This window comes from Oncorhynchus nerka, unplaced genomic scaffold, assembly GCF_034236695.1.
Source record: "Oncorhynchus nerka isolate Pitt River unplaced genomic scaffold, Oner_Uvic_2.0 unplaced_scaffold_45___fragment_2___debris, whole genome shotgun sequence".
NCBI lineage: Eukaryota > Metazoa > Chordata > Actinopteri > Salmoniformes > Salmonidae > Oncorhynchus > Oncorhynchus nerka.
In genome coordinates, this window is record NW_027039178.1 from 39,285 (window position 1) to 50,000 (window position 10,716).

At 47.7% G+C, this 10,716-nt stretch overlaps 1 protein-coding gene across 1 annotated transcript; it reads left to right on the plus strand.

Annotated features, from left to right (window-relative positions):
* Positions 1-5,347: 5,347 nt before the first annotated feature.
* LOC135567333 (diacylglycerol kinase gamma-like) lies at positions 5,348-10,710 on the plus strand. Its single transcript, XM_065014761.1, has 3 exons — positions 5,348-5,487; positions 8,735-8,795; positions 9,304-10,710. Exons 1-3 carry the CDS (start codon positions 5,411-5,413, stop codon positions 9,400-9,402), a joined length of 237 nt encoding a protein of 78 aa, XP_064870833.1. The 5' UTR covers positions 5,348-5,410; the 3' UTR covers positions 9,403-10,710.
* The last annotated feature ends 6 nt before the right edge of the window (positions 10,711-10,716 follow it).

A 10,716-nucleotide genomic window follows, 5' to 3' on the forward strand; every position in this document is an offset into this window, starting at 1 on the left:
TACACAGTATGTACAGTATACAGTATGTACAGTATGTACAGTATGTACAGTATACAGTATGTACAGTATGTACAGTATACAGTATGTACAGTATGTACAGTATCTTAATGATACTCTGCTGCTCTTTTGCTTTCTCCCCATATGTAGTGTGTCAGTCTGTGGAGTCAGTATATTCACTTACTGTGTATTACCCTCAGTGATTTTGAATGTTTCCCCCATCACTCATCTGACATTTGCTGTAAAATTGTTAACTAAAATCTTAGAGTTTGAGTGACTCACTGACTAACTTATCTCTGTATAAACTTTAACAGCACCGAGCGTGAAGGACAAAATGAAAACATTCTTTAATTCCCTTCTTTTATGTTCTATTCAGCTATACACCTGTTATGTTACGGGTCTGTTTGACCCGGTACAGTTAGTACAACAAACACAGAAAGCACAGTAATTAAAGGAGAATGTTGTTGTTCTTTTCCCTGGGTTGATAGCCAAAAAGTAATATATCTGTCCGATTGTTTGTGATCCAATGTCGTAAATTATAATTTGTCAAAACTCAGTTGTAGCTCAACTTCAGACCAGTGTTGCTCAGCCCCTGAGCGTCATAAGGAAATCCTATATATCTAATAGCTATGTGATTGGCATGGTCACACCATTCCTGTGTAGAAAGCAGCAGTTTCTAGGACATTCTGTTTAAGAGTTAGAAAAGATCAAGTTCAAGAGTCAAATTGAAGTTCAGATCAGTGTTGCTCAGCCTCTGAGCCTCACAGGGACATCATATATGTGATCATCATGGTTTCACCATCCCTGTGCAGAACGCAGCTTGTTTCTAGGATACACCATTCAAAAGCTATATAGACCAAGGTCAAGCTCAAATTGCGGGTCAAATTGATCCAGAACATCAAGGATGTCACTTTTCCTGTACCGGGTAGTGTGTTTTTTGTTATTTTGTATTATGTGCTTTACAAGTTTGAGACCCATTCCTAGGAGAGTAGACGAAGGGTCATGGTGAAAAAATTATGTAAAATCATATTTGATTGAATTCTAACAACAACAAAAATAGTTTGAAAAGGGAAGGTCACACACATGTGGTAGCCCAAGAGATTCTGGAAAGGGAAGGTCACACACATGTGGTAGCCCAAGAGATTCTGGAAAGGGAAGGTCACACACATGTGGTAGCCCAAGAGATTCTGGAAAGGGAAGGTCACACACATGTGGTAGCCCAAGAGATTCTGGAAAGAGAATGTCACACACGTGGTAGCCCAAGAGATTCTGGAAAGGGAAGGTCACACACATGTGGTAGTCCAAGAGATTCTGGAAAGGGAAGGTCACACACACGTGGTAGCCCAAGAGATTCTGGAAAGGGAAGGTCACACACACGTGGTAGCCCAAGAGATTCTGGAAAGGGAAGGTCACACACATGTGGTTGCCCAAGAGATTATGGAAAGGGAAGGTCACACACATGTGGTAGCCCAAGAGATGCTGGAAAGGGAAGGTCACACACATGTGGTAGCCCAAGAGATTCTGGAAAGGGAAGGTCACACACATGTGGTAGCCCAAGAGATGCTGGAAAGGGAAGGTCACACACATGTGGTAGCCCAAGAGATTCTGGAAAGGGAAGGTCACACACATGTGGTAGCCCAAGAGATTCTGGAAAGAGAAGGTCACACACATGTGGTAGCCCAAGAGATTCTGGAAAGGGAAGGTCACCGACATGTGGTAGCCCAAGATATTCTGGAAAGGGAAGGTCACACACATGTGGTAGCCCAAGAGATTCTGGAAAGGGAAGGTCACACACATGTGGTAGCCCAAGATATTCTGGAAAGGGAAGGTCACACACATGTGGTAACCCAAGATATTCTGGAAAGGGAAGGTCACACACATGTGGTAGCCCAAGAGATTCTGGAAAGGGAAGGTCACACACATGTGGTAGCCCAAGAGATTCTGGAAAGGGAAGGTCACACACATGTGGTAGCCCAAGAGATTCTGGAAAGGGAAGGTCACACACATGTGGTAGCCCAAGAGATTCTGGAAAGGGAAGGTCACACACATGTGGTAGCCCAAGAGATTCTGGAAAGGGAAGGTCACACACATGTGGTAGCCCAAGAGATTCTGGAAAGGGAAGGTCACACACATGTGGTATCCCAAGAGATTCTGGAAAGAGAAGGTCACACACATGTGGTAGCCCAAGAGATTCTGGAGAGGGAAGGTCACACACATGTGGTAGCCCAAGAGATTCTGGAAAGGGAAGTTCACACACATGTGGTAGCCCAAGAGATTCTGGAAAGGGAAGGTCACACACATGTGGTAGCCCAAGAGATTCTGGAAAGGGAAGGTCACACACATGTGGTAGCCCAAGAGATTCTGGAAAGGGAAGGTCACACACATGTGGTAGCCCAAGAGATTCTGGAAAGGGAAGGTCACACACATGTGGTAGCCCAAGAGATTCTGGAAAGAGAATGTCACACACGTGGTAGCCCAAGAGATTCTGGAAAGGGAAGGTCACACACATGTGGTAGTCCAAGAGATTCTGGAAAGGGAAGGTCACACACACGTGGTAGCCCAAGAGATTCTGGAAAGGGAAGGTCACACACACGTGGTAGCCCAAGAGATTCTGGAAAGGGAAGGTCACACACATGTTGTTGCCCAAGAGATTATGGAAAGGGAAGGTCACACACATGTGGTAGCCCAAGAGATGCTGGAAAGGGAAGGTCACACACATGTGGTAGCCCAAGAGATTCTGGAAAGGGAAGGTCACACACATGTGGTAGCCCAAGAGATGCTGGAAAGGGAAGGTCACACACATGTGGTAGCCCAAGAGATTCTGGAAAGGGAAGGTCACACACATGTGGTAGCCCAAGAGATTCTGGAAAGAGAAGGTCACACACATGTGGTAGCCCAAGAGATTCTGGAAAGGGAAGGTCACCGACATGTGGTAGCCCAAGATATTCTGGAAAGGGAAGGTCACACACGTGGTAGCCCAAGAGATTCTGGAAAGGGAAGGTCACACACATGTGGTAGCCCAAGATATTCTGGAAAGGGAAGGTCACACACATGTGGTAACCCAAGATATTCTGGAAAGGGAAGGTCACACACATGTGGTAGCCCAAGAGATTCTGGAAAGGGAAGGTCACACACATGTGGTAGCCCAAGAGATTCTGGAAAGGGAAGGTCACACACATGTGGTAGCCCAAGAGATTCTGGAACGGGAAGGTCACACACATGTGGTAGCCCAAGAGATTCTGGAAAGGGAAGGTCACACACATGTGGTAGCCCAAGAGATTCTGGAAAGGGAAGGTCACACACATGTGGTAGCCCAAGAGATTCTGGAAAGGGAAGGTCACACACATGTGGTATCCCAAGAGATTCTGGAAAGAGAAGGTCACACACATGTGGTAGCCCAAGAGATTCTGGAGAGGGAAGGTCACACACATGTGGTAGCCCAAGAGATTCTGGAAAGGGAAGTTCACACACATGTGGTAGCCCAAGAGATTCTGGAAAGGGAAGGTCACACACATGTGGTAGCCCAAGAGATTCTGGAAAGGGAAGGTCACACACATGTGGTAGCCCAAGAGATTCTGGAAAGGGAAGGTCACACACATGTGGTAGCCCAAGAGATTCTGGAAAGAGAATACATTGAGAGATCATTTTTGGGAGTCCAATATGTAACCATTGTAGTTTGTAGATTTTAGTCACTTTAATCTCTCACAGACATTTCAGGGACTTTAGTGGAACTTTTTGCTGTACTAAAAGAAAACCAGTCATCTAATTTCCTTTGTGTGCCAATGGAGGCTACTGAGGGGAGGTCGGCCCACCTATTGCGCTCCAGCCATTACCATGAGCACGTCCTCCCCAATTAAGGTGCCACCAACCTCCTGTGTTGGGTACATAACTAGGTGCTCACCACAAACATACAGACAGTTTGAAACAGATCCCTTGGCAAGCCAAGTCAGAAACAAAGCAGCCACGCAACCTTCCCGCCTTCCCACCTACACCAATGTAGAGAATCAGTGGGTGGCCCCACCAGTACTCAAACCTGGGTCCAGCAACTGTCAAGTCAACACCTTAGCCATTATGCCAGGTGGTCCCTACCTCTTAACCAGCTGAGCAGCACCTCAGAGCGGCTCACACTGACATACCTGATTAGCCGGGGATGAGAGAGAGAGAGAGAGAGAGATGCATTTCCTGACAAAATGTGAAAAATATAAAACAATTAGAGAGTGTCATTTCCCCAAATTTGAAACCCTTATTAAAGGTTTCAAAGACCTCTCTGATGAGAGTAAGCTACGCAGAGAGCTGTAGGTTGGCAGCGCACTACATTGCTGCCTGCCATAAGTTGAGTAACATGTCCTCTACTGTATGCTTATTGTTATTGTTCAATGTATGGTTATTTTGATCTTGATAATTGTTGTTACTGCTGTCCCGTTGACAATTTTTTTTCATATTGTAAATATGTACATTGTTACGTCATTCAGAGAGAGAGAGAGAGAGAGACAGAGAGAGAGAGAGAGAGAGACAGACAGACAGACAGACAGACAGACAGACAGACAGACAGACAGACAGACAGACAGACAGACAGAGACAGAGAGACAGAGATAGAGAGAGAGAGAGAGAGAGAGAGAGAGAGAGAGAGAGAGAGAGATGAGATTTTGGAGGGTACAAAGTAGAGGAAGAAAATATGTCTGAATGGTTGAACAATCTATTTAAATTGTATGTGGACATTCAATTTCCTGGGTTCTTTACAGTGATGTAGTGAAGAGTATACGCAGGTATACTGGCTTTTCCCCCCATTCGGCATTGTGTTTACTCATTTCTTAATCCAAACTGATGCGTATCAAAGTAGTGTAGTGGAGATATTCGGCGTATCAATTATGTCTTACAATAGAGAAATGATGCACAAAGTCGCCTACAACGCGAAGCATGTGAAATAACTGGCTTATCCAAACTCGTGTGAATAACTGCAAATGTTACATTTAAAAACAGCCAATAACAAAATAATATGTAGGAGAACAGCAGCTGAAATGGCTCCGATTGGCTGGTCATTTAGAACGTTACTTTGCTTCGATCATAGATTTTCTTTCTTGGTGGCTCCTTGGCTATTTGCTTTATAAAGGCATTCATAATATCCTTTAGCTTTTATCTCACGTTTTGGAACAAAAGTATATAACGCTGTGTTTTCTTTAAACCAGAGGATGAATAAAAATAATTTCCACAATCAAAATGTTCTACGATGTGTCCTGTCTTTAGCTGTTCTAGCGCCCTACTAAATCTCTTTAAAACTCGTCAATGCGCTCTACCATTCTCCATTTGTTATGTTCTTTCTCTGCTGAGACAGTATTAACTGATGACTTTCGCTCTCTCTCTCTCTACAGACCTGAGTGACCAGTTGCTAGAGGTGGTGGGTCTGGAGGGCGCCATGGAGATGGGGAAGATCTACTCAGGCCTGAAGAGTGCAGGTCGCAGACTGGCCCAATGTGCTAACGTTACCATCAGGTCAGGGTCCTTACTGCTATCCCCTCTGTCCCTCTGTTCATTCCTTCATCCATCCCTCCAACCATTCATCCAACCATCGCTCCCTCCCTCCCTCCCTCCCTCCCTCCCTCCCTCCCTCCCTCCCTCCCTCCACCACCCATTCCTTTCTGTCTATGTCACCAAAACCAGAGTTGAGTCCTGTAGACAGAGGTGTCTCCTGATCCCTTCTCTTCCTCACTCCATGAGCCCCTGACTGTGTCCAGTAAACCAGACATTTGGCCAGCTGACACACTCATTCATTACAGCCACAGATAGACTGGCAATCATTGGCTGACAAATTAGCTTTCTCACAGTTCTGAATGAACTGTCAAAGGCCAATTTGGATATGCCAACCAACCAATCTGTTTTAGAAAAGTGGAATTAGTTCCCATGTTTTTGTTGCTCTAGCAAGACTCGCTCCATTAAACATCCACAGTAAGCCCAGTTACAGTACCGTTTACAGGGGACGCAGTCAAAGCTATCCCCTCACTTGTTTCACCCTACCCTTAATATTTTCCAAAACTAGAATTAAAAGAGCATTCATCATAGTCATTCTCCCATACTGAGTTTCCCGGTGAGGTATGCATGAAAGGCTTAAACTAACTTTGTGGGTGAAGGGTGTGTGTGTGTGTGTGTGTGTGTGTGTGTGTGTGTGTGTGTGTGTGTGTGTGTGTGTGTGTGTGTGTGTGTGTGTGTGTGTGTGTGTGTGTGTGTGTGTGTGTGTGTGAGAGAGAGAGTTAGTTTAGAGACTGGGGTCCTGAGAGGGCCTGTCTGGGAACAGGACTCGTGGGAACAAAGACATCAGTGTTTGGCTCTGACCCTGCTGTGGGAGGGGTGAGATGGACAGTGTGTATGGGAATCTCTGACCCTGCTGTGGGAGGGGTGAGATGGACAGTGTGTATGGGAATCTCTGACCCTGCTGTGGGAGGGGTGAGATGGACAGTGTGTATGGGAATCTCTGACCCTGCTGTGGGAGGGGTGAGATGGACAGTGTGTATGGGAATCTCTGACCCTGCTGTGGGAGGGGTGAGATGGACAGTGTGTATGGGAATCTCTGACCCTGCTGTGGGAGGGGTGAGATGGACAGTGTGTATGGGAATCTCTGACCCTGCTGTGGGAGGGGTGAGATGGACAGTGTGTATGGGAATCTCTGACCCTGCTGTGGGAGGGGTGAGATGGACAGTGTGTATGGGAATCTCTGACCCTGCTGTGGGAGGGGTGAGATGGTCAGTGTGTATGGGAATCTCTGACCCTGCTGTGGGAGGGTGAGATGGACAGTGTGTATGGGAATCTCTGACCCTGCTGTGGGAGGGGTGAGATGGACAGTGTGTATGGGAATCTCTGACCCTGCTGTGGGAGGGGTGAGATGGACAGTGTGTATGGGAATCTCTGACCCTGCTGTGGGAGGGGTGAGATGGACAGTGTGTATGGGAATCTCTGACCCTGCTGTGGGATGGGTGAGATGGACAGTGTGTATGGGAATCTCTGACCCTGCTGTGGGAGGGGTGAGATGGACAGTGTGTATGGGAATCTCTGACCCTGCTGTGGGAGGGGTGAGATGGACAGTGTGTATGGGAATCTCTGACCCTGCTGTGGGAGGGGTGAGATGGACAGTGTGTATGGGAATCTCTGACCCTGCTGTGGGAGGGGTGAGATGGACAGTGTGTATGGGAATCTCTGGTCCTGCTGTGGGAGGGGTGAGATGGACAGTGTGTATGGGAATCTCTGGTCCTGCTGTGGGAGGGGTGAGATGGACAGTGTGTATGGGAATCTCTGGTCCTGCTGTGGGAGGGGTGAGATGGACAGTGTGTATGGGAATCTCTGGTCCTGCTGTGGGAGGGGTGAGATGGACAGTGTGTATGGGAATCTCTGATCCTGCTGTGGGAGGGGTGAGATGGACAGTGTGTATGGGAATCTCTGACCCTGCTGTGGGAGGGGTGAGATGGACAGTGTGTATGGGAATCTCTGACCCTGCTGTGGGAGGGGTGAGATGGACAGTGTGTATGGGAATCTCTGACCCTGCTGTGGGAGGGGTGAGATGGACAGTGTGTATGGGAATCTCTGACCCTGCTGTGGGAGGGGTGAGATGGACAGTGTGTATGGGAATCTCTGACCCTGCTGTGGGATGGGTGAGATGGACAGTGTGTATGGGAATCTCTGACCCTGCTGTGGGAGGGGTGAGATGGACAGTGTGTATGGGAATCTCTGACCCTGCTGTGGGAGGGGTGAGATGGACAGTGTGTATGGGAATCTCTGACCCTGCTGTGGGAGGGGTGAGATGGACAGTGTGTATGGGAATCTCTGACCCTGCTGTGGGAGGGGTGAGATGGACAGTGTGTATGGGAATCTCTGACCCTGCTGTGGGAGGGGTGAGATGGACAGTGTGTATGGGAATCTCTGACCCTGCTGTGGGAGGGGTGAGATGGACAGTGTGTATGGGAATCTCTGACCCTGCTGTGGGAGGGGTGAGATGGACAGTGTGTATGGGAATCTCTGGTCCTGCTGTGGGAGGGGTGAGATGGACAGTGTGTATGGGAATCTCTGGTCCTGCTGTGGGAGGGGTGAGATGGACAGTGTGTATGGGAATCTCTGATCCTGCTGTGGGAGGGGTGAGATGGACAGTGTGTATGGGAATCTCTGGTCCTGCTGTGGGAGGGGTGAGATGGACAGTGTGTATGGGAATCTCTGGTCCTGCTGTGGGAGGGGTGAGATGGACAGTATGTATGGGAATCTCTGGTCCTGGGGTGGGAGGGATGAGATGGACAGTGTGTATGGGATTCTCTGGTCCTGGGGTGGGAGGGATGAGATGGACAGTGTGTATGGGAATCTCTGGTCCTGGGTTGGGAAGGATGGGATGGACTGTGTGTATGGGAATCTCTGGTCCTGGAATGGGATGGACATTGTGTATGGGAATCTCTGGTCCTGAGATGGGAGGGATGAGATGGACAGTGTGTATGGGAATCTCTGGTCCTGGGTTGGGAGGGATGGGATGGACTGTGTGTATGGGAATCTCTGGTCCTGGGTTGGGAGGGATGGGATGGACTGTGTGTATGGGAATCTCTGGTCCTGGGTTGGGAGGGATGGGATGGACTGTGTGTGATCTGTACCTCTGAGGTGTGTGTGATCTGATTCTTGACACTCTATCTCTATACTCTATCCCCTACCCCTCTCTCTTTCTCTCTCTCTCTGTCTCTCTCCTCTCTGTGTCTCTTGCGCTCTCTCTCCACAGGACGTCCAGGCTGCTGCCCATGCAGATCGATGGGGAACCTTGGATGCAGCCCCCATGTACGGTGAGAGAGACCCACCACACAAACTAACCTCACGCTACACCTCCACCTTCCTCTCTTCCTGCTTCCTATGCCTTTTCAATCTCAGCGCCTCATCCTCCTATACGCAGTAGGACCTGGGGGGTGAGACTGAGTTGAGGCACTGTGTTCTGTGTACTGTCCTTTATTGGTTATTTGGATTTCAAGGTCAGATACTTGCTCTGAAAAGTGACACTTCAATCTGCTGGGTAGCATTAAAACCTTGCTATTTCTTAAGCAGGACAGTGAAATAGTGAAATAACACTGTGTATCTGGTAAATATGTCAAGTGTTTAGAAGTAGAAAAGAAAGTGCAGACTTCTGGACACTTGGCATGTCCTCCTACAGATGAAAAGTGGTGGTTTTGATGTAAGTCGCTCTGGATAAGAGCGTCTGCTAAATGACTTAAATGTAAATGTAAATAAAACATGGATATTCTAAAGCAAACTTCCATTGCTGAATATCTTTTTATTTTGTCCCTCCTCACCTTACAGATCAAGATCACACATAAGAACCAGGTTCCCATGCTACTGGGCCCTCCTCAGAAGACCCCCTTCTTCTTCTTCAAGAGACGCAGCAGGAGTCGGGACTGAGTGAGGAGGACACTTCAAACTCCCCCATCTTCACACAAACACAACCCCTCCAACACCAACTGATGATTGGACTGGTGAACTGTTCCCCATGGAGGAACTGGACCTTGGGAGAGGAGAGGAGGAGAGGATGTGTGGAGGGGATCATTTGGAGAAGGAGAGGATATTCTTAAAAAAGGAAAACAACTCAATAGACATTGCCCTTGGACCTATGGCACCACTTCAGAATGAACCAACTTTTTCTCAGTGTAATGACCACTTCCTGTGTGTCCATGTTATAGCTTCTAGAACTTCCTGTTGACTTTGAACTCTGACCCTGCCACCGGCCCACTAGCTCAGTTAACCCAGGCTCCAGACCCAGCTTCAGCCCAAACCCACCAGTACTGACACACTGCCTTGGCAAAACACAGTCCCATATAGGTTCATTTAGGGATACTGCCATGATCCTGGAGGGATAAAGAAAGATGGAGGGATAAAGAAACACATAAAGAGAGAGAGAGAAACAGAAGTGGGATAGAAGGAGAGACAGACAGGAAGGAAAGAAAAGAGTAGAAGAGAAGGAGTGAGGGATGGAATGATCAATACAGCAGATGAAAGTAAGGTGTGTGTGTGTGTGTGTGTGTGTGTGTGTGTGTGTGTGTGTGTGTGTGTGTGTGTGTGTGTGTGTGTGTGTGTGTGTGTGTGTGTGTGTGTGTGTGTGTGTGTGTAAGTGCTCTCCTCTCTTTGAGGAACCCGTTGAATAATGAATCAGAGCTTGTAGAGTATTCACTCCAGTGTCTTTCCACGACGCCAGAACACTGCACACTGCCTGAGACATGAAACAGAAAGAGGGCCTCTATAATTGACTGCTTTGTTTATGCTTGACGGTGACAACAGGGCAGAATCCACAGTAACAGTAGCATGGGAAACTCAAACTAACATGCAGGGATTTTTCCCCCCATCATCTTGGCCCACAACAAACATATTTAGACTAGAATTTGAAGAATATCAATGGCGTCAGGCCTTGGGGGAAAGGGAAGTCGAAGTGTTTTTATCTCACCATCTTCACTAAGTTACTCAGGGCCATTGTTCTGTCCAGACGGATTCGTGGAACAGAACTCAGTGAAGAGGGGAGACAGGGTAGAGGGGACCTGACTTCCCTATTACTGTAGAGACAGAGATCACTGAGAGCAGAGATGAGCCCTGTGTCCCGATCAAAAAAGCCCAGTAGGACAGCATTAGGAACAGAGCCCAGTGTAGAGGGAGAGGAGACTGAAGGAGGTATGTTAGGTCCTTACTGTAATGTGTTAGGACAGCTATAGATTGAATCAACAAGCC

Bases quoted from the DNA above. Each gene is read 5' to 3' on its own strand.
- LOC135567333 (XM_065014761.1), top strand. From the start codon at position 5,411: ATGGAGATGGGGAAGATCTACTCAGGCCTGAAGAGTGCAGGTCGCAGA. The intron at 5,488-8,734 runs GTCAGGGTCCTT...CTCTCTCCACAG, and splicing joins TGTGCTAACGTTACCATCAG to GACGTCCAGGCTGCTGCCCA. The intron at 8,796-9,303 runs GTGAGAGAGACC...CTCACCTTACAG, and splicing joins GGATGCAGCCCCCATGTACG to ATCAAGATCACACATAAGAA.